Source organism: Solanum pennellii, chromosome 2, assembly GCF_001406875.1.
Source record: "Solanum pennellii chromosome 2, SPENNV200".
NCBI lineage: Eukaryota > Viridiplantae > Streptophyta > Magnoliopsida > Solanales > Solanaceae > Solanum > Solanum pennellii.
This window is the reverse complement of record NC_028638.1, coordinates 37649431-37670227: the sequence shown is the minus strand read 5'-3', so window position 1 is coordinate 37670227 and position 20797 is coordinate 37649431. Positions and strand designations below refer to the sequence as shown.

At 34.0% G+C, this 20797-nt stretch overlaps 1 protein-coding gene and 1 long non-coding RNA gene across 5 annotated transcripts; one reads left to right on the top strand and one right to left on the bottom strand.

Annotated features, from left to right (window-relative positions):
* On the bottom strand, positions 1 to 10693 carry LOC107011096 (splicing factor U2af large subunit B). 3 transcript variants are annotated; one of them, XM_015210434.2, is made up of 13 exons: positions 10389 to 10693; positions 8750 to 8994; positions 8446 to 8553; positions 7178 to 7248; positions 6502 to 6572; positions 6366 to 6410; positions 6227 to 6286; positions 2206 to 2266; positions 2007 to 2119; positions 1146 to 1592; positions 898 to 1033; positions 732 to 799; positions 1 to 439 (listed from the first exon to the last, which is right to left on the bottom strand). In XM_015210434.2, exons 1-13 carry the CDS (start codon positions 10506 to 10508, stop codon positions 302 to 304), a joined length of 1683 nt encoding a protein of 560 aa, XP_015065920.1. In that variant the 5' UTR covers positions 10509 to 10693; the 3' UTR covers positions 1 to 301. The 3 variants fall into 3 exon arrangements, with proteins under 3 accessions (XP_015065920.1, XP_015065921.1, XP_015065922.1); XM_015210435.2 differs by having other exon boundaries at positions 7178 to 7242; positions 10389 to 10679; XM_015210436.2 differs by lacking the exons at positions 7178 to 7248; positions 8446 to 8553; positions 8750 to 8994; positions 10389 to 10693 and adding an exon at positions 6804 to 7052.
* A 4580-nt stretch (positions 10694 to 15273) lies between these two features.
* Positions 15274 to 19964, top strand: LOC107008983. 2 transcript variants are annotated; one of them, XR_003577010.1, is made up of 2 exons: positions 15274 to 15603; positions 17490 to 19964. It is a non-coding gene; the product is annotated as an uncharacterized LOC107008983 (long non-coding RNA). The 2 variants fall into 2 exon arrangements; XR_001455341.2 differs by having other exon boundaries at positions 15277 to 15603; positions 19321 to 19964.
* Positions 19965 to 20797: the final 833 nt, after the last annotated feature.

Here is a 20797-nt window from a genome sequence, read left to right as displayed (position 1 = left end):
TTTCAGTAGTAGAAATAAAATAGTATGAAGACTTGAGTCTGTATTTGCGTCAATTGTCACACTGTTGACAAGCACCAAAGTCTTCATATTTAAGGCTATCAAAAACTATCTACCACCAGCAACACAAAAATCAAACCTAAATGGGTGGATATAATTCAGAATAAAACAAACAATGCTCCGAAAAGGAAAGCAGAAACGAGTTTTACATCTAGCACTAGTCCAAGGCGGCAATTCCTATAAGCCATAAAAGAACATAAGACTTGCTGAGCACTTCTGACAACTCAAAGAGGATACGATACAACTAACCATCATAGTCCCCTTCATAGAACTTGTTTTCTGGATAGAAGACAGCTATAACTTGGTTGCCACCAAATTTTCTTCCATTCAAACTTTGCCGAGCTTTGCTGGCACTCTCCACATCTCCATACTCCAAAAATACCTGAAAGGCACACAAAGGATTTAGCAGTTCCACATTTTACAAGTGAAAACCAAGCCATCGACAAAGAACCAATCCAACAGATTGGACCCTTTCTTTCAACGTCATTTGAGGAAGTTATAACTAATCGTACTGAAAAGCCTCTTCATAATAGTTGCTAGCAACTTTTAGGAGGCCATTGCAAAGAACTTTAGATCCAAGTTGTGTCGCTTCCCTTGTAAAATATACAAGATCACTGCTAACAACTTATAAACTTTAAATGACCCAGACTAAAAAACTGAAGACGTATTTTTACCTTTCCAACCCCTGGTGCATGCTCACCATCAGGACTTGGACGTGGAATTACAACATTCACCAGTGAACCTGCAGAATATATATCAAAGTGGATGATTTTTTAAGTAAACAAGCCATATGCTTAGTTAGCACAACAAGGGGAAAAAGGATCTTATCTAACTACCCACCAAATTTTCCACATTCAGTTCTCATGTCTTCTAAAATATCTTGATAGTCCTCATCATTACTGAGCTCATCTACCTCAACAACTTGTGTTAAACACAAAACCTTTGTGGCTAATGCACCAGGTTGTAACATAAGTCTCTGCAAACCAAAAAAAAAAGATGCGCATTAAAGGATGAGCAGCCAAATTGTTGCTAGGAAATCAAATCCTAAGGAATTGAAAGTTGAATAAGAGCACACATAAATGTCTCACCTGCAAAGCTATCTGCTGTTGTGCATGCAACAATACACTCTCTTGCTCAGGCTTAGGTTGTGTTGTACCCTGGTTAGCACGCCTAACAGTAAGGGTTTTATCACCCATCTTAATCCCATTGAGAGCTGCACAAGCAATATCAGTAACGGAAACATCCTGATAGACACAAAAGGCATAGCCTTTTGAGTTCCCTGTTTCTCTATCTTTGACCAAATCGAATCCTCTAAGTGCACCAAAAGACTCTAACAGCTCCCTAATCTGTGCTTCTGTGAAATAGTAGGGCAAACCACCAACGAAAATACGATCAGGGCCTTCAAGCCCTCCTGCAGAACCTGGTGACAATCCAACAGCTGCCAGGTTGAGGTTTGGGTTTGGTTGGCTAGGACCAAGAGTAGCAGCCAGAGAAGGGTTGTAATCACTGGGTCTTCTGACCTTACAAGGTGCACCCTGCACAAAAAACACCACGGACAGAGAAGCACAGAGCAGTCAGTTGAAAGTAGGGACAAATACTTGATATTGATGCAACAGGAAAAAAATGATACTTCGATAATGAATTGTCCAATAACATCCGATAAGTTACAGTAATAATAATAATGAAAAACAAAAAAATAAAAGAGAAGAAACATGTCTGAGGATATTCAGTTCTTATAATGGGAAGGGGATAGAAGGTGTTGCACCCAATATGTTCTGGGACTAAACAAGGACCAAGGGACAGAGAATAGTTGCATACACCTAAAACTAAAATTTTCTACATCCTTGCTTTCTCCCAAGTGGATAAACCACCTACGATTATAAGAGGTAAAAAGTAAAGCTTCTTTACGACTTCAAAATTACTTGATCAGCTATAACACATTCAGGTACCTCAAATATGATGCCATCCAATGCCATGGCATTACTAGCTTCCTCTACTGATCTCATTTCAACAAAAGCAAACTTCTTCTCATAGTTTATATAGACATTGACAACAGCATCACCTGAAAATTCCAACAATACTCTAGAGCATCTGAAAGGTAAATTAAGTTGTAATTGTATGAAAAAGGAGATCAAATTTTAAATTAACCTGGACCAGCTGTATTTCCTCCAATTGCAGACATAACATGACTAAAGAAGGTCGCAACAGACTGTAGAGAACCAATGTGTCAAGACATATGTATAAGAGCAATTTCAGAGATGGGTCATAGAAAATCAACTCTGACAGGGAAGATAAAATGTTAGTATAGTAATATTTTTGATAACGTGCGATCACACAAAAGTTATAACTATCAGAATTATCACGAGTAATGACCAACATATTATCATCTTCAGAACACAGGAAGATGAGCTTCATTTGAGAAACTTATATGCATTTCTATTAAGCAAAACTCTGGCTAGAGTCAAAGAAGGGATAGAAACAGTGTTTTGGGAAGCGAGAAGCGAAAAAAAGCGACGAGGGCTTGCTTCACAGAAGCGAGAAGCGTGAAGCGAAGCACGCGCTTTTTAAAAAAAAGCGACACGACATTTAGTATAAAAATAAAAAAAATATTAAATAACTAAATAGAGGTAATATAGTCTTAGGTTGAAAGAAATTACATAGGCAAAAATACTCATAAGTCATAACATATAAAGCAAAAAATCAAAAACATAATTAAATCACAAAGATTCAAACTCCTATTCTTCAACAAGGCTGCTAGACTGATCACAAAATAAGAAAAAAAAAAGTAAAAGAATTGAAAAAAAAACAGAGGAGGCAGCAGTCAGTAAATTAGAAACAGAGCAAGCAGCAGAGATGAAGAAAAGAAGAGAAGAAGAAGAAAAAACTAGAGTAGTCGAAACTCGGAGAGATGAAGAGATGAAGCACAGGCGAAGATTGTATATTTTAGGAGAAAAGAAACTCATAGAGATGAACTAATTAACATTAGCTAAAAAAGAGATGAACAAAAAGTTTCTTGTAGTCGCGGTCGAGGTTGAAGAGAGAGGCAGCCTCAGTCGAGATCGTCAGGAGAGAAAGAAGTATTGTGAAACAAGAGCCACGAGGAGAGAAAGAAGGGAAAGAGTCGTGAAAGAAGAGTCGTGAGGAGAGAGAAGGTTATATTTCAGATTATTTTTAAAAAAAAAAAATATTTTTTTTAAAAGAAAAACTAATTGTCGCTTTTTTTTATAAAAAGCGCGCTTTATTGCGCTTTTGCCTTAGGGTCACTTCTCGCTTCTTCATCTGAAGCGAGAGCTTTTTTCAGATCGCCTCGCCTCAAGATAAAAAAGCGCACAAGGGTCGCCTCGCTTTGAAGCGCGCTTTAAGCGCGCTTTTCTGAGCTTTTCACAACACTGGATAGAAAGTTGAAACCTGTTGACAAAAAAATGCTAAAAATATCACACAAGAAAAGAAATAACACTAGAAATAATACCGATGGGATATGAAATGAGGTTGATTCTATGACATTTTGCTAGAACATTATTAAAATTCAAAATAGTAATTCTTTAGATGTAGAACTCAAATAGTCTTTAAGCACCATTCATAAAATCACCACTTACTATTTTTACATAGAGAATAATCTATATTTTAATAAAGACATGAATATAAAAGTTGGTTGACCAAATTATCCTTCAAATATTGAATGACTTTTATACCCTTAATGAACTCTAATCTTATATTTTACCTAATTTTTAGAATGTAAGTGTCGGTTGACTTAAATATCCATCAAATATTAAACAAATTTTATACCCTTAATAGATGCTAATCCTATTTCCTTTTAAAAAGTACTTTTAAAACCTAACACTATGTTCGGATCATTGTTATCCATTGTATTGTATTGTATCATTATTATACCTACAATGTTTATTTTGATTGTTACTTAAAATATATTGTACTGTATTGTTAAATTTCGTTGTTACGAACAATGAAAACCCCTATTTTATGGAACAACCAATTTGGTGTGTTTCCATTGTTAATTAATTTCTTTTTCCAATTATATCTTTACATAATATTTTAAAATACTATTTTTACCCTTTACCTTAATTATTTAAATCTAGTCAAACCTCCTACCCTAGAATAATGAAGGATATTTAAGTAAATTTATAAATTACAATACAGTACGATACAATCAAACCAAACAATTAAAATGTTACTAAACAACAACAAACAATACAATCTAACCAAACGTTGTATCTTCCATACAATACAGTACAATAGAGTACAATACAATACAATATATTATGAAACAATGGGTAAGAATGATCCAGACAAAGTGTAAAAGAACGGCTATCACTTCTAAGTTCAACCTTTTAGCTATTTGATTCTTATGTCCAGTGGGGGATCCAGGATATTTCACTCAAGGAGTTCGAAAAATAAAAATAAAAATATGTGAACAAGAGTGAAAAGTACAAACTCCAAAGAATTAGATTTTAAAAAAATTACGCAGCTTGCGCACACAGTAGGAATCGAACCTACAAACTGGGGTTAGTATTCGCGGCCCAAGTTGCGCAGTCCAGTGTCACTGAGCTTTCTTCTTTGATTTAGGTGGTTAAAAATTAGTATACGAACAGAAATATAGAAAATCTACCCTATATACAATGTAATTTTCTGTCGAGGGGGTTCAGGTCCTGGAAACCATGTAGTCCGCCCTGATTGTGTCTCACCTATCCTTGAATTCTTTACCAGTCATTCTAAGAATTTTAAATGAAAAAGAACTCCTTGAACCACCCACTTATACAGAATTTCATTGGCATATTTATCGATTACCATTGCCTCTAGATCATGTTAAAGTTCATATCTCTTCTACATCATATGATATGCATAGAGGTCTAATTATGTTTATCCATCTAACCTCTAGGTTACAAGTTAATTACATAGATGAATTCTAAACACAACCATCTAATCATTTGCATATCACGTGTAGCTGTTTACATCTTGGGTTCAAAATTTGCTTTGTTTGCTTCTAATTTGGTGATGTTTCTTTATTGATATTTAATATGTGATTGTTGACTTACGGCTTCTCTCTTAGATCTCATGATGATTAATTTATTTTTCAGATGCCTTTATTAATGAATTTTGTGTTCAATTCACAATGTTATTATAAAAGCACCAATAACAGAGGGTGTTTGGATTAAGATTATTTCATATCTTTTCTACATCATATGATATGCATAGAGGTCTAATTATGTTTATCCATCTAACCTCTAGGTTACAAGTTAATTACATAGATGAATTCTAAACACAACCTATCTAATCATTTGCATATCACGTGTAGCTGTTTACATCTTGGGTTCAAAATTTGCTTTGTTTGCTTCTACTTTGGTGATGTTTCTTTATTGATATTTAATATGTGATTGTTGACTTACGGCTTCTCTCTTAGATCTCATGATGATAAATTTATTTTTCAGATGCCTTTATTAATGAATTTTGTGTTCAATTCACAATGTTATTATAAAAGCACCAATAACAGAGGGTGTTTGGATCAAGATTATTTGTAGGTATTTTTGACTTTTAAGCACTTTAAAATTATTGGAAGTGTTTGGAAATATTGAGAAGTGCTATTAAGCAGGAAGCACACACCTTTAGGTAAAAAAACTTCTAAAATAACTCCAAAGCCAAAAGTATGGTATGACTTTTGACTTTTAAGTTTTATCCAAATGGGCACTTAGAACGCTAAATACTGAGCAATCATCAATGTTGACAGACTTTTATACCCTTAAAAATTAAATTATTTTGATTATTTTTTTTAATAGATTAGTAATATTATTTAAGATTTACTTGATATCCACAAAGATTAATATACTTCTAATAAAGTAAACTTCTATTATACTTCATACTATTCATATGATTAGAAGTCCTATAAAATATCATAGTTATAGAAAACTGGAGTACTGTGTCAACCGAATTTCAAGAACACACCAAATTGCATAACTTTTTTTCCGGTAGAGTGTATGCAGAAAAAGAAATAGTACCTCTCATATTTGAAGGGGAAGAAAGATGAAAATATCAGAAACAGATGAAATTACTATGCAAAAAATTACAGGAGAGCGTTCCTTGTTCAAAAAATAAACATTACATAGAAATGTCAAAGAGACCAACTACTTCATGAGATTGGTGGGGCGTGGTTTAATACCTGTTCATTTGAAGTAGCAGGAAGTCCACCGACATAAACTCGCCGGGCATGCCTTGTAGCCTGATAACACAAGTTAGGGAATACTTTAGGTAAGAAGAGGAACTCATATGCACCATTAGCTTACTAACAAATTACAAACCTGTTGTGTCATTGCCTGGATCGGCATAACAGGAAGAGCTCCAAACTGCCAAAACCCCATCAGAAGAGAACAAATATATAAGAATCTTGGAAATAGCATTAAATCCTTGCAACTAAAAAGGGAGTGTTGACAATACCGGGCCTGATGTTAAAGGAAACATGTTGGGCAACATTCCAGGAATTCCTGGGCTGGTCCCGGGCACTTGACCTGCAGAGATGACCAAGATACAGTTGAAAATGACATCATGACATATTTTAAGCAGTATGAGAGTGAGAATTTACATGAACAGTTCCCTTTTTAAAATGATTTTGAAAGAATAAATGAATCTTGTACACAGAGATCTAGTTAAAACAGTACGAGGAGAGGAAATTTTACAGTGCATTCAGAAAATATTTGTAACTACCAAACAGGCAATTCCTGGATGAAGATGAACAAGACCTGTATTGGTTCTTCCTTGTACATAAAAGCTACAGATGTCGGTTCACACCCATTGTCAGCACAGTGGGGCAAGTAGCCCAACATTGCCTTCTTAGAACATAAGATAAGACATACAAAACAAACAAACAAACACCAAACAAAACAAGAAACCAAAAACCCTCAGTTTCGGAATTACTTCACCAAGTAAATGATAAAGAAAACAAAACAGCCGATCTATTCCATGACTCAATACCAATATAGGTTGAAGTTAAAGAAACAATAGCTTACCAAAACGTAACCATGTATTTTGATATGAACTTTCTACACCAAGTCAAAGAAAAATGTGGCAGTTATCAATAAAATTTCAGCTGTAATCTTAACAATGAAACAAGTACCTGCAGCAGCTGTAGCACCAGGTAACATTGCAGTGGTAGGAGGTGCCATATCAAAACCACTAATCCTTTTGCTGAAAAAATACAAATTAGTAACAGTAATGAAGTCACTAAAACTCGGCTGTTAATTTAACAATTAATGATCCATATAACATTAGCCACACAATTTGTTCTTGGGGCATACATAAAAGAATATATATTTTTTTAAGTAAACAGTACAACAGAAGGTTAAATTTGCCAGTTCTTTAACAGGGCCAATGAGGCAACAAGGAAAATGTATGACTAGGTTTCTTGAAACTTTCTTGTGTTTCAGTAGATAAATACCACAAAATCCCACCATTTTAATGTGGACCGTAGGCATGACAGGACAAGAACAAGGGAAAGTACTTCGCTCCACGGAAAGGAAAAAGAATCACGGTTTTCGAGATGACCATTTACAATAAAATTTGACCCGTTGTGTTCTATTCAAGTTTCAGAAATAGCAGTCCGTATAACAAGACACAGAGAAGTTGCAAATATGTTCCAGAAGCAAAGCATGTCATTTGACCTAAAAAAAAATTCAAGAGATCAATCAATGCAGGCTGTGAGAATAGAAATCTAACTATTTTACAAGAGAACTGATCGGGCGATTTTTCTGATGCAAGTCCCCCTGATATATGCTATAACCATCACCAGCTTAACCAAATATTGTTACCTGAATGTGCAACTCTTTCAAACATTACAAGTCCTCAGTGAGATGTATGACAGTTGACAGTACTATCCAATATTCTAAGAAACAAAAATCAGCAAAAACAGACTATTTATACAATGAATAAAGCAAGCCAAGGCCACATAAATTGTCCAGTGTGATCTCAAAAACACTAAACATAAGAATCGTTCAACCAAGTGTAACTAAAAACCAAAGGACAAAAGAAACCTCTGGGCCAATTCATCTCCAGTAATAGTGGAAGAATCTCAGATCAGTTTAAGTTTTTGTAATTAACAAATCTAATGCTTAATCAAATATTAAGTCACATAAGAAAATCTCCATGTAACATTTTAGTGCACTTCTATGTAAAGATTGGATATTGGTCATTTCGTTCCAGCCTGACAGATCAAAGAGTCTTTAAATAAGTTCAACAAATTTACAGTAAATGAGTATTTACAAGGTAAAGCCAACTATAAACTGAAGTTCAAACAGAAAAATCCTGTCTTAAGTGAACATTAGGAATTAAAAAGAGAATATAACATGGAAAAGCTCCAGTGAGAATATATATGATCAGACAACTAACCTCTTGGATCGAGAACGAGATCGAGACCTTGATTTATGCTCAGATCTACCCCTTGAACGAGACCTGTGTCTATGCCGACTCTCTCTATCTTTGTCATGATCTCTTTGCCTTTAGCAAAATAATTAAATATATTACAAACTCAAAATGAAGCATGCTTCCACCACCACTCAACAACAACTTGAAATTTAAAGATCATAAAACATGATCCCCAAGTCTGAATTCGACTCACAACAGTAACATAAAGCCAAAGTGAAATCACAAAAGCAATATAAATACTAACATCAAAAAGTGTTATAGCTCTTACTTGTCATAATCTCGAGTTCGATGACGTTCATCATCATCTCTATCTCTGGTCCTCTCCCTCTCCCTTCTGTCACTCCGATCCCTATGACGATCTCTGTGATGACGATCACGGTCCTTGTCCCTCTCTCTGTCCCTGTCTTTGTCTCTTTCCCTGCCCCTGTCACGGTCCCTATCACGCCCTTTCTCCCTATCCTTTTCCCTGCTTCTTGACGAGCTCTTATCTTTTTCATATTCACGAGAACTATGCTGGAAGGGACACACAAGTAAGAAAAAAATAAGCAAGTGAATGAAACTAGAAGACATGAATACAAAACTAAGGATGGAAAAGGAATTTATATTATTTTTGGAGATAGATAGAAAAGGAATTATATTAATAAGCAGATGAAGGAACCCTTTGGGGTGGCCCAGTGGTTTGAGCTTGGGACTTCCATGATGGAGGTCTCAAGTTCGAAACCCCTTGCCAGCGAAAGCAAGGGGTTTGCCTTCTGGGTCGAGCTCGTCGCACCAGGCTTGCCTAGTGCGGGTTACCTCTCCTATGTGGTTTGCGAGCTATTGCATAGGAGCAGGATTTTACCTTGTGCGCACCCAAAAAGGGTAGCGGCTGCGGGTTTCCCTTGTCGTCACAAAAAAAAAAGCAGATGAAGGAAACTAGAAGACATATGAATACAAAACTAAGGATGGAAAAAGGATTTTTTTTTTTTTTTTGGAGATAGATTGGGAAGGAATTATATTGAGGGTCAAATCATTAGACTTGAGATTGAAACTGAACAGATGAAAGATGGCAAAAGACTATAGCACTAGAATTAATACTACTAAGAAAAGCAACCTACTATAGGCAAATGTTCAAAACCCAAGAGGTGCTCAGTTTTCACATATCAGAACTACATATGCAGGGTCATCCTGAGAATTTTAACCCTGCAGGGATAGAGAAGTTTTCTGAGAGTTTAAGAGATGTGCAAGCAGATAGCACCTACACAGTAATAGCCTAGAATATTTGAATGCTCACCATTAGAATGATTCACACAGTTTAAGAAGCAATACTCATAACTGACCTTAAATGGAACACCTAAACAAAATCATTTGTTCCATTCCATCATAACAACTTCTTCCACAAATCCGACCTTTCAGATATAATCTCTTGTTCTCCCCTTTTTGTATAAACAGCTTGCCTCAACTAATCTACTAGCAACCTGCTTTCATCCACAAGCACAACTATAGGAAACTTGCCCTAATCAAGCTTGCCTCCACTAACCTACTTGCTACTGCCCATAAACACATGAATTGGGAAAACTTTCCCTTGATTCTGTCGTTCTAGAAATAGACTAAAGCTTTCTATCGTTCTCAAAAGAGTTAGGTTATGTAGGTACACTAGGCACTACTGAGTGTTTGAAGTGGAAATTAAAGCCTGATATCTACAGGTTTTGCCTATACCTCAAGCACTTCGTCATCGGGAAAAACCTGCTCCAGATGGGCTCATTTCGACTGTTTCAGTGAATCCTGAAATCTCCAGGTTGCTTTTCTAAGCCTCAGACACTTTATCTCTTACATAACTCGATTCAAAAAACAAAGGCGAAAACCTACATGCTAGGTATGAAGGAAAAAAGGATGGTCAAAGAGCGAGCGACAGAGAATTTTAGAACCTGAGGCTTGGAGTCGGTGAAATCATCGGGATTAATGCCGCCATGGCTACTTCTGGATTTGGGAAGGGGAGAAGAGCCGTAATTGTCTATGTCTTCTCCATTGGCTTCATAATCCGGCATGGCTAGGGCTTCTGTAGCTGTATGTAACTCTCACTGAAGATAGCTTTCTACTGAATTGTGCTTTGCTTCGCCTTGTTCGATCCTCTGCGTTGTTGATGGAGTTTGGAGTTCAGAACAGAAAAACTAGGGCTCCAAGTTGGGTGAGAGAGATTGTTTAGTACAAACGTAACTAAATTTTATTTTTTTAATTATTCAAACCACAAATTTTAATTAAATTCATATTTATCATTAAAAATTTAAACATTAAAAATAAATTATTCACTAATAAAAACGCCTCTGTATCAAGACCGTATCAAATTCGAAATGTCCAATTATTGATAAAAGATAGTAATACGAAAGCTCACCTACATTATCTTAATATATTTTGTAAATACAGGTCCGATATAACAACAACTAGAAAGAACACTGAAGCTTATTTATGAAATATAATTAAGTATCGAACATAATGGCGATAAAAGGGACTAGATATGGAGAACTCATGCGAGTTCACTATTTTTGAAGTTCTGATGTGTGCACCTTATGAATACATAACAGGAATATATAGAAATTTTGTTAAAAAAGTATTGCTTATAATGTAACGATAATATTAATGGTCATACCACGTCAATTATTAATTTTAATTGCCTTATTTTTGTAGTTACTTTAGAAAAAAACATGACAAATAAAATAATTCGAAAAGAATATTAAAGAGTGTTGTAAAACAAGAGGAAAATATAAGAAAACACAAATAATAGTGGTAGATAAATGTTGATGGAGGTATAGAGTGGAGAATACTATTTCAATTCTTCAAGTGTGTCATTCACAAGGGTGAAGCATGCCTTTTATAGGATGTAAAATCATCCGTTTTACAATGCTAAACAAATTATGTTAGAATACATTAATTAAGTGATACATTAATAGGACATTACGTTTGGAGTAGATGAATAGAAACATCCACACAATTAAGTGGATTTGTAACACTCCTTTTGGATTATTATAGTAATGTGTCTCGTTAAAACTTTACTAGGAAAAACCCTGTGGGAAAAAGCATAGTGAAGGAAAAAGAGTAGACACATCTTGTAATACGCCTTGAGTGTTGCCTCATTAAAAACCTTACCAGAGAAATCCAATGGGACAAAACCTTGGGTAAGGGAAAAAGAGTACAACGCATATTTACTCCCCCTGATGAAAAACTTATTTGATATCTTGGAGAGGACGCATCCCAATCTTGTATCTTAGCTTCTCAAATGTTGACGTTGGCAATGCCTTAGTGAATAAATCTGCAAGATTATCACTCGAACGAATCTGTTGAACATTTATCTCACCATTTTGTTGAAGATCATGTGCGAAAAAAAACTTAGGTGAAATATGTTTTGTTCGGTCTCCTTTGATATATCGTCCCTTTAATTGAGCTATGCAAGCAACATTATCTTCATACAATATTGTTGAAGTCTTTGTTTGCACAGAAAGACCGCATAATTACAGAATGCGTTGAGTCATTAATCTCAATCATACACACTCTCGACTGGCTTCGTGAATGGTTGTTATCTCTGCATGATTTGAAGAAGTAGCAACCATTGTTTACTTCATCGAACATCATGATATAGTTATACCTCCATACGTGAATACATAATTTGTCTGAGATCGGGCTTTATGTGGGTTAGACAAATAGTCAGCATCTGCATAACCAATCAATTCTGACTTGGATGCATTAGAATACAACAACCCATATCAATTGTTCCTTGAATATATCTGAATATATGTTTAACACCTTTTCAATGTCTTCTTGTTAGATATGAGTTGAATCTTGCCAATAAATTTACTGCGAAACAAACATCTAGTTGGATATTATTGGTAAGGTACATTAGTGTCCCTATCGCACTAAGATATGGTGATTCATCAGCAAGAACCTCTTCATCCTTTTCTTAAGGTCGGAATGGATCTTTATTTATATCAAGATATCTTACAACCATCGGGGTATTAAATGGGTATGATTTATCGATGTAAAATTGTTTTAAAACTTTTTAAGTATATGTTGATTGATGGATAAATATTCCATTTATAAATGTTCAATTTGAAGGCCAAAATAAAATTTTGTCTTACCAAGATCTTTCATTTCAAATTCTTTCTTCAAACACTCAACAACTTTTGAAAGCTCTTTAAGAGTTCCAATGATATTCAAGTCATCAACATAAATATATATTATTATAATTTCAGATTTTGACCTTCGTATAAAAATAAAAAAAACAAATAGGGTCATTCTTGTACTCTTCTTTTAACAAATATTTGCTAAGACGATTATACCACATTCGCCCTGATTGTTTTAATCCATATAAGGATTTCTGAAGCTTTATTGAACAACTTTCTTTTGAATTTTTATATGCTTCAAGCAGTTTGAGTGCTTCAGGAATTTTCATAAAAATATTGTGGTCTAGTGAGCCATATAAATAGGCTGTGACAACGTCCATTAGATGCATTTCAAGCTTTTCATGAACTGTCATATTTATTAGATACCTAAAGGTAATTGCATCTACCACATGAGAATACGTCTCCTCATAATCAATGTCAAGCCTTTGTGAAAATTCTTGTGCCACAAGTCGTGCTTTATATCTTACAACTTTATCATTTTCATTTTGCGTTTTCGCACAAAAATTCATTTGTGCCCCAGTGGCTTGACACCTTCAGGTGTTCAGACTATTGGTCCAAAAACTTCACGTTTTTCAAGAGAAGTCAATTTTGTTTGAATTGCTTTCTTCCATTTTAACCAATTATTTTTCTGTCTACATTCATAGATAGATCTTGGTTCAAAATCCTCATTTTGTTGCATTATTTCAACAACAATATTATAGGCAAAAATATTATCCACCATAATATTATTTCAATTCCACCTTTTTCTCGTCGAGACATAATTTATAGAGATTTCTCATTCTCATTATTTTCAGATACATGGACCTTTTTTGTGGTGTCATCATTTATTATGTCTCAGAGCTGTTCATGAGCAATTGCCTCTATATTATAATCATCATCTTTGTCATTAATTCCTTTCCTTTTTTAAGGGTTTTTATCCTTGAAATCAATTGGTCTACCATGTTTTAAGCGTGGTTCAGACTCATTTGCCTTAATATTTTGTCCTATAGGGACATCAACTCTAATTTGAGCATTAGCAGCTGCGATATATGATTTAGTAACCCGTTGAAGGTTAGTAAATGCATCCGGCAGTTGATTTGTAATATTCTGCAAATAAATTATCTTTTGAATTTCTTGCTCACATTGATTTGTTCGAGGATCTAAATGAGACAGTGAAAGTGAATTTCAATCTATCTCATTTCCCAAGTTCTTTTGTTCTTTCCCTAATGTTGGGTATACTGATTCATCAAAAATGACAATCAGCAAATCTTGCCCTAAATAAATCTCCACTTCTAGGTTTCAAATATTTTATAATAGAACGAGATTCATACCCAACATATATCCCCAACCTTCATTGGGGACCCATCTTTGTGCGTCCTGGTGGAGCAATTGGAACATATACAACGCAACCAAAGATTCTGAGATGGGAAATGTTTGGCTTCTAACCAAAAATCAATTGTAATGTCATGATAATTGGTTGGCCTTATACGCACAAGTGTTGCTACATGCAAAAATAGCATGCACCCAAATCGAAACAGACAACTTTGTTCTCATCAACAAAGGTCTATGAATTGAAAACATTTAATAAATGACTCTGCTAAACCATTTTGAGTATGAACATGTGCAATATGATGTTCAACTGTTCTTTCAGTGGACAAACAATAGTCATTAAATGCTTGAGATGTAAACTCACCAGCATTATCAAGACGAATTGTTTTTATTACATAATCTGAAAATTGTGTTTTTAACCTTATTATTTGAGCCAACAACCTCGCAAAAGCTATTGCGAGTTGATAATAAGACCATATAATATTTAAATGGTCCACATGCAGGGTGAATAGGTCCACATATATCACCTTGTATCCGTTTTAGAAATGTAGGGGATTCCGCCCCAACCTTAGCCACTAATGGTTTACTAACCAACTTTTCCCAACCTTAGCCACTAATGTTTTAATAACCAACTTTCCTTGTAAACAAGCAGCACAAGAGAATTCCTTTGATTGAAGAATATTTTGGTTCTTCAAAGTATGCCCATGTGAATTCTCAATTACTTTGCGCATCATATCATAACCGAGATGGTCCAATCGGTCATGCCAAATGATAAAATCATTAGAATTAGTAAACCTTTTGTTTACCACGGCATGTGATTCAACTGTACCAATATTTGTATGGTACAATCCAAAAGAAAATGCTGGCAATTTTTCATGCACAGTTTTCTTATCCGCATTTATTGTAATAATATAAAGGCATTCCACCTTTTATTCATTTGCAGTCTCAACATGATAACCATTTTGGCGAATAACTTTGAAACTTAACAAGTTTCTATAAGATTTACTACGATATAATGCATTATCAATAACCAATAATGTCCCTCCAGGTAGTAATGAGGGCTCTCTTCCAAAGCCCTCAATCAATTTGTACACTACAAAAAATATTACTTTTAGCGATCAATTCTTACCGAGTGAATATCATTTCGGTCGTTAAAAGTATATTAATAACGTCACAATATTTTTCCCGTCATTGAAAATCAATTTTTCATTAAATAGTAGTGATAGAATAATATCCAAATGTCAAAAGATTAGAATCCCGTTGTTAAAAAAAATTTAATAAATTAAAGGTGCTAATTAAGTTAAATAATACCCTCTATATTTTTTCTATACTTAATAATTTACCTCATTGATTTGCTTAACCACACACGTCTCTGTGTGCATCCACACCTCCCCTTCGTGAAGAAAAAAATACTTCAACAGTTGATATTCCATGTCTGATGGAGCGATGTTCGATGTTTCTGGTTTCACTCTATGGTAAAAGTCTTAGAGAGTTCGGCAAGCCACTGACTTAGAGGAAATTGGGCAAAGATGCTTCTCGCAATTCTGTTAGACTAAAATCAGCAAAGTAGAGACACACAATTGTGCATCTCTTGCAGGTTTGTTAGAGGAAAATCAGTAGATTGAGAAAAGCACATCTCTACATTCCAACTTATAAAGAGGTAATGTAGGTCTTTTTTGTTTGATGGAGGAATAATTAATTATTCTTCTCTTCTTACTGCTTGTTATGACCTGTTCTATTGATATAATTCGTGATCTTGGAGTTTCTAGATCTTCAAGGTAAAATTTTATTATTATAACTATGAATTGCTTTTTGAAATGCTTGATTTTGCCCTATTATTTTTTCCCCCGATTTTTATTTTGCACGGTATGATTTTATCTCAATTTCTGTTTCCTCTTTTACTGTCCATGCACTTTAGTATATTAGTTGTAAGCATCTGTGTTGTCCGTACGAATGTGAGCACTCCTGTTAGTATCTTTGATTGAAAATAAAACATGTCGAGATGATGATTATAACTGTAGAAAATTGATGTGCATCTCATTTAGAATGGATTGGAAGTCATAGTTGGAGGAATTAGCATATGTATTTTTACTTGTATAGCAGTAGAAAATAGGAAGATAAGTTCTTGCCAGTAACTTGAACTCAAAAAAATTATGAATATGTACTTCAATCTTGTCTAATCTTTACAATTAATTATGTGTGCCATGAAATAGAAATAGAAACTGTCACCTGAGTTGCATGAAACTATAAACTTGCTCTTAAATACTTTTATAAGGATTGCACAACATCCGTTAACAGATCGTAATATCCTTTTGTTTGCACGCACATTGTTGCTTTATATATATATATATATATATATAAATATATATATATATATATATATTACAAGAATGAGGATTAAAAAGTACTACAATGTTATTAACATTCCCTTGGATTAGATTCTTCTTCGTGTACTGCCCTTGTAATATTGGATGTACCATTTCAATTACTTTTTCTCTATTTGTCAACCTTAGAAGAGCCTAAATTAATAGAGAAAATATATATTTTTTTCATCTTTTCAATTAAACCCCTGAATCTTGTATTGGGTAATAGATTAATTGTTAATATTAACTAAATACACTGGTAATATTATGAATAATTGCTACACTATCAGGTAGAAGTAAGACTGGTAATATTCCAGAACTGGTTAAAATATTGATTAGTTAATGTTTATAATTTTGTAGTATTAGATACTGACCCATGAAAGCCGCTTTGTCTCAATCGGTACACGACCTGTCAATAGCTATCACATCGTAACTGTATACTTCTAATTTGTCGTAAGTTTGCTAGTTGAAGCATACATGTTTTAAGAAATTGAGTTGGTTAATGGTCACAAAATCTAAAGACATGATCTGTAGGTTGGAACAACAGAGGTACGGAGGACCACATTTGGTGGATTTTTATTTTAGGGAAATATGTTAGTATTAGTTGTAAGTCTTGTAGAAATGATCGAAAGTGATAATGTGCTAAGATAGAATCTGAAACCTCCCCATGTGCAATAGTGCCTTATCTTATCATTCATTGAGCAAGCATAGAGATATAATACTCACTCTGGAGGCAAACATTCTTTGATATCTATTATAACTTATATTGTTTTGCGATTTTTTTGAGCTCGATATATGAAGATCAGGTAAGGTTGGGTCAATTTATTAAAAAGAGAGTAGATGGGTGTAGATTGTTCTTGCAAGTCTTTTGAGCATATCACGTGTGTTAGAATGTCTCATATTGGTGAGGGAATATGTTATTATCTTTTTTTATAGGTTCTGCAGACCTTACTGTGTTAGCTTTTTAGGTTGAGTTAGGTAAGGTGAATTTCTTTATAATTGAGGTTTAGCTCCAGTACATTAATTTTGTGCTTTCTTAAGCTTGGGGTGGGTAGCTAGGTCAAGCCGTGTCCTATTTGGTTTGTAGATTTGAACAGTCACACTATTCTCATGGAGGTTCGTTAATTACAATATTAAAATATTAATTATTGAGTTTCTTATTTGCTAATGAATACACCTTCAGGGTGGGAGCTAAGCAGGGAAATTGAAGCTCGGTAATGAGTAGTTAATAACCAATCAAATGATGACTCAGCGAACCATAATTTACTGTGAGATCCAATCCACAAAAAGCAGTCATAGCCCCTCCCATGGAATGTCCTGTCACGATAATGAGAATGTATTGTCAATTAGTATTTTGTAACGTGAATGAAAGTTCTTGTACTATGCTATGTTTTCTTCATTGTTTTCTTCACTTTTTATTAGAATGTTTACAATTTTTTCTATCTATAGTGCAGTGTGTACATTTGCTGGGGTACTTTATCTTGTATTGTTGCCACTAGCCTCAATTTTGTAGCTTCTGCTTAGTGCCTCCAATATGGTATTTTTTTTTAAAAAAATTAAAGTTTACAAAATGTTGCTTGCTTGCTTTCGCATATGAGAAAAGTATTATAGCACCTCGAGTATTGTCGACTTAGTTATTGCTAACACATGTTGACTTGTTGCTACTTTAGCTACTTCTTACTGATATCGGATGATGAAGTACTATTTAGGTCCTTAATGTTTTTAGATGCTGCTCTATAATAATGTTAAGTATTATATAATCTTCTTTTCTTAATTATTATATATTTAAGAGGAAATTTAGTAGATTGCATAAAGTTTGAAATTTATTAAACAGTGATATGTGTTAAAAGAAGAACTTCAGTCTTTTCTCGTTACTACTCATGTCTTATATCTCATCAAGCTTGCTCATTTCTTGTACTGCATATTCTTAGATTATTCTTCTCATCAAGGTAAATTTTTTCTCGTCACCGAGTTCCTTTATTTTCAAAAGAAATCCTCTTAAATATGTGATGATATCTCTTGGGCAGATGTATGTACACCTGTCTATTGAGAATTTGATTATTGACTACCTGCAAGAAGAGTCATCTGATCAAGACCTTCAGGAACTGAAATTGAGAACAATAGAATGATCTTTATTTGTGTTATACTCATCAATTCGTTTAGGAATCTTCAATTATCTGAGTACATCAAAAGCAGATACCAGTAGTAAAATATAGAATACAAAGAGAGCTTAACTGTGGCCTAAAGCTAACTGAATTCCTTTACTAGAGTTATTTTTTCAATTCTTTGTGTTGAACCTACCTACAAAAAAGAGTTTTTTTTTTAAGAAGTATCCTTTTTTTGTTTACTTATGGATTGTAGAAAATTTCAGTACTGAACAGAATAATTGGATCGTTGAGAGTGGTAAATTTGGTTTCTCTCCATAGGTTACACCATGTGTTAGTAATTCATTAGTTTATATCATACTCTTGAACAAGTGTATGGGTGCAGGCAGGTTATCAAAAGCAAACGTTGTTTTATATTTGACAATTTCTTCAAAGATTAATTTCCAGTGATCATATGCACTATGCATTTCAGTAGTCTCACGAATTATTGGGGAATTCTCTTAGTACCCTGGCAAATTTGAGGAATCTATGGTCTGCAACTTAAGTTTCAAATTCGAATAATAGCCTTCATAGTTCTACTAGCCTATTTTTTAGAACTTGCTTGAGGCAAATTATTCTGGAAAAACTGTGTACTAAGCATTCCAAATATGTCGAGAGTAAAGAACTTTGGAGCAGTGACACATATAACATACACCCTCCAAAAATTTAAAAAAATTCAGTATAACTAATTCTAGGTGTGAATTTATATATGAAGCTTTCTCACTTTTCAGAAATTTGAAAAAAAAAAGACACAATTGCATGAAATGCATGATTGTAGCATAAGCATGTCATGGTTCGATTAAAGAAGCCTCAATTTTTTTTCTTGTATGATTCAAGATGAATATGTAACAGGTCATGCAATATTTTTAGGTGTCCTAACTGCTTGTGCTCATTCTGGATTAGTGGACGAGGCTAGGAGCTTCTTTATATCAATGGAGAAAAGATGGAGTATAATTCCAAAGGCTGAACACTATAGTGTGGTTAATCTCCTTGGGAGATCAGGGATGTTAGTTGAAGCCTTCAAACTTGTGAAACAAATTCCATGCTTGAGAGATATTACTTTAGTTTTTATAGAGTCCACAAGAATTTTTATTTAAGGGATCTTGTATTTTAATTTAAGTCATCTTGTAGAGAAGAAACTTCTAATCTTTTATTGTTGGTAAATAACAGATATTATTACCAAAAGAGCAATGTAAGAACAAGGAAAATCAAGGTCTTGACTGCCCCTAGCCTTGCTGATCAGAGCATCTAAACAATCATACTAACTATGGGTATCTCGACAACTTAAGCAGTAGCTAGTTTTTCCTTCTTACTTGCTGTAATATTGATCTCCTGGACAATATTCTGTATAAGAACACCCAGCTAGCCTTGAAATTTATCAAATATGTATTGTGCAAGAGGAGATGCAGCTGCTAAAGTTTCTACTGAAGTTTGTAGCAACAATAAATTATAAGAACTCACTTTCTAAATTCAATGAATTATAAGAATCCACGTGCTTTTATTAGAAACTTCAATATTTTGCATCCTTCTATTAAATATCTTGAGGTTTTATGTTTTTTGGTTACGAGTTTATTTTCTTGTTCTAAACTGTTAAATTTTTTTTTAACAACTCAAGATTTGAATATGAAGAATCTGTCATTCAAGAATATACCAAGTAAGATGAAGTTGAAGAGTTCTTTTACTTTGATAAAGGACTTGGTTTAAACACAATATCTTATTATTTATATATGTTATAATTTATCTCTATTGAGGTGTTGATAAAGATCTGTCATACAACTTGAATATAATATCTTTTTTAAAATTAGTTCTTTGTATTTAAATAAAATTTTGTATGAATTTAATTGTTAAGTATATTTTCTTTTGTTCAAATGTATGAAACAATTAACATTATTCACTAGTATAAATTTTTGTTGACAAATTCTAGCTAGGAGTTCGAAATTACTCCATTGAAGCTTCTAGGAATAAGCTGAGTTTGAAGAAGAAGAAGAGGAGAAAGAAGGAAGAAGTTGTTATTTTTCATTCATGGATCATACATGTGATCTGTATATATATATACAAATATATTGCAGCAATGTTAATCCTCTAACCAACTCTAATCATTCCACTCACGTTTACAACACACACACACTAACTAAATGAATCTGCAGCTAACAAACCATGTGCATACTAAACTATTTAACCAACTGTATTAACAGAAAATAGGAAAACTAACAGCCTAACTGTATTAACTAACAATGGGAAAGTTAACACTCCCCCTCAAGCTGAAGGGTGCAGTACGTTAAGCACACCTAGCTTGTCTAACAGATGAAGATGTTGAGCCTGACTCAATCCTTTGGTTAATAGATCA

Bases quoted from the DNA above. Each gene is read 5' to 3' on its own strand.
- LOC107011096 (XM_015210434.2), bottom strand. From the start codon at position 10,508: ATGCCGGATTATGAAGCCAATGGAGAAGACATAGACAATTACGGCTCT. The intron at 6,573-7,177 runs GTACTTGTTTCA...TCATCTCTGCAG, and splicing joins TGGTGCTACAGCTGCTGCAG to GTCAAGTGCCCGGGACCAGC. The intron at 2,267-6,226 runs GTATTAAACCAC...GGTTCTCTACAG, and splicing joins CTGCTACTTCAAATGAACAG to TCTGTTGCGACCTTCTTTAG.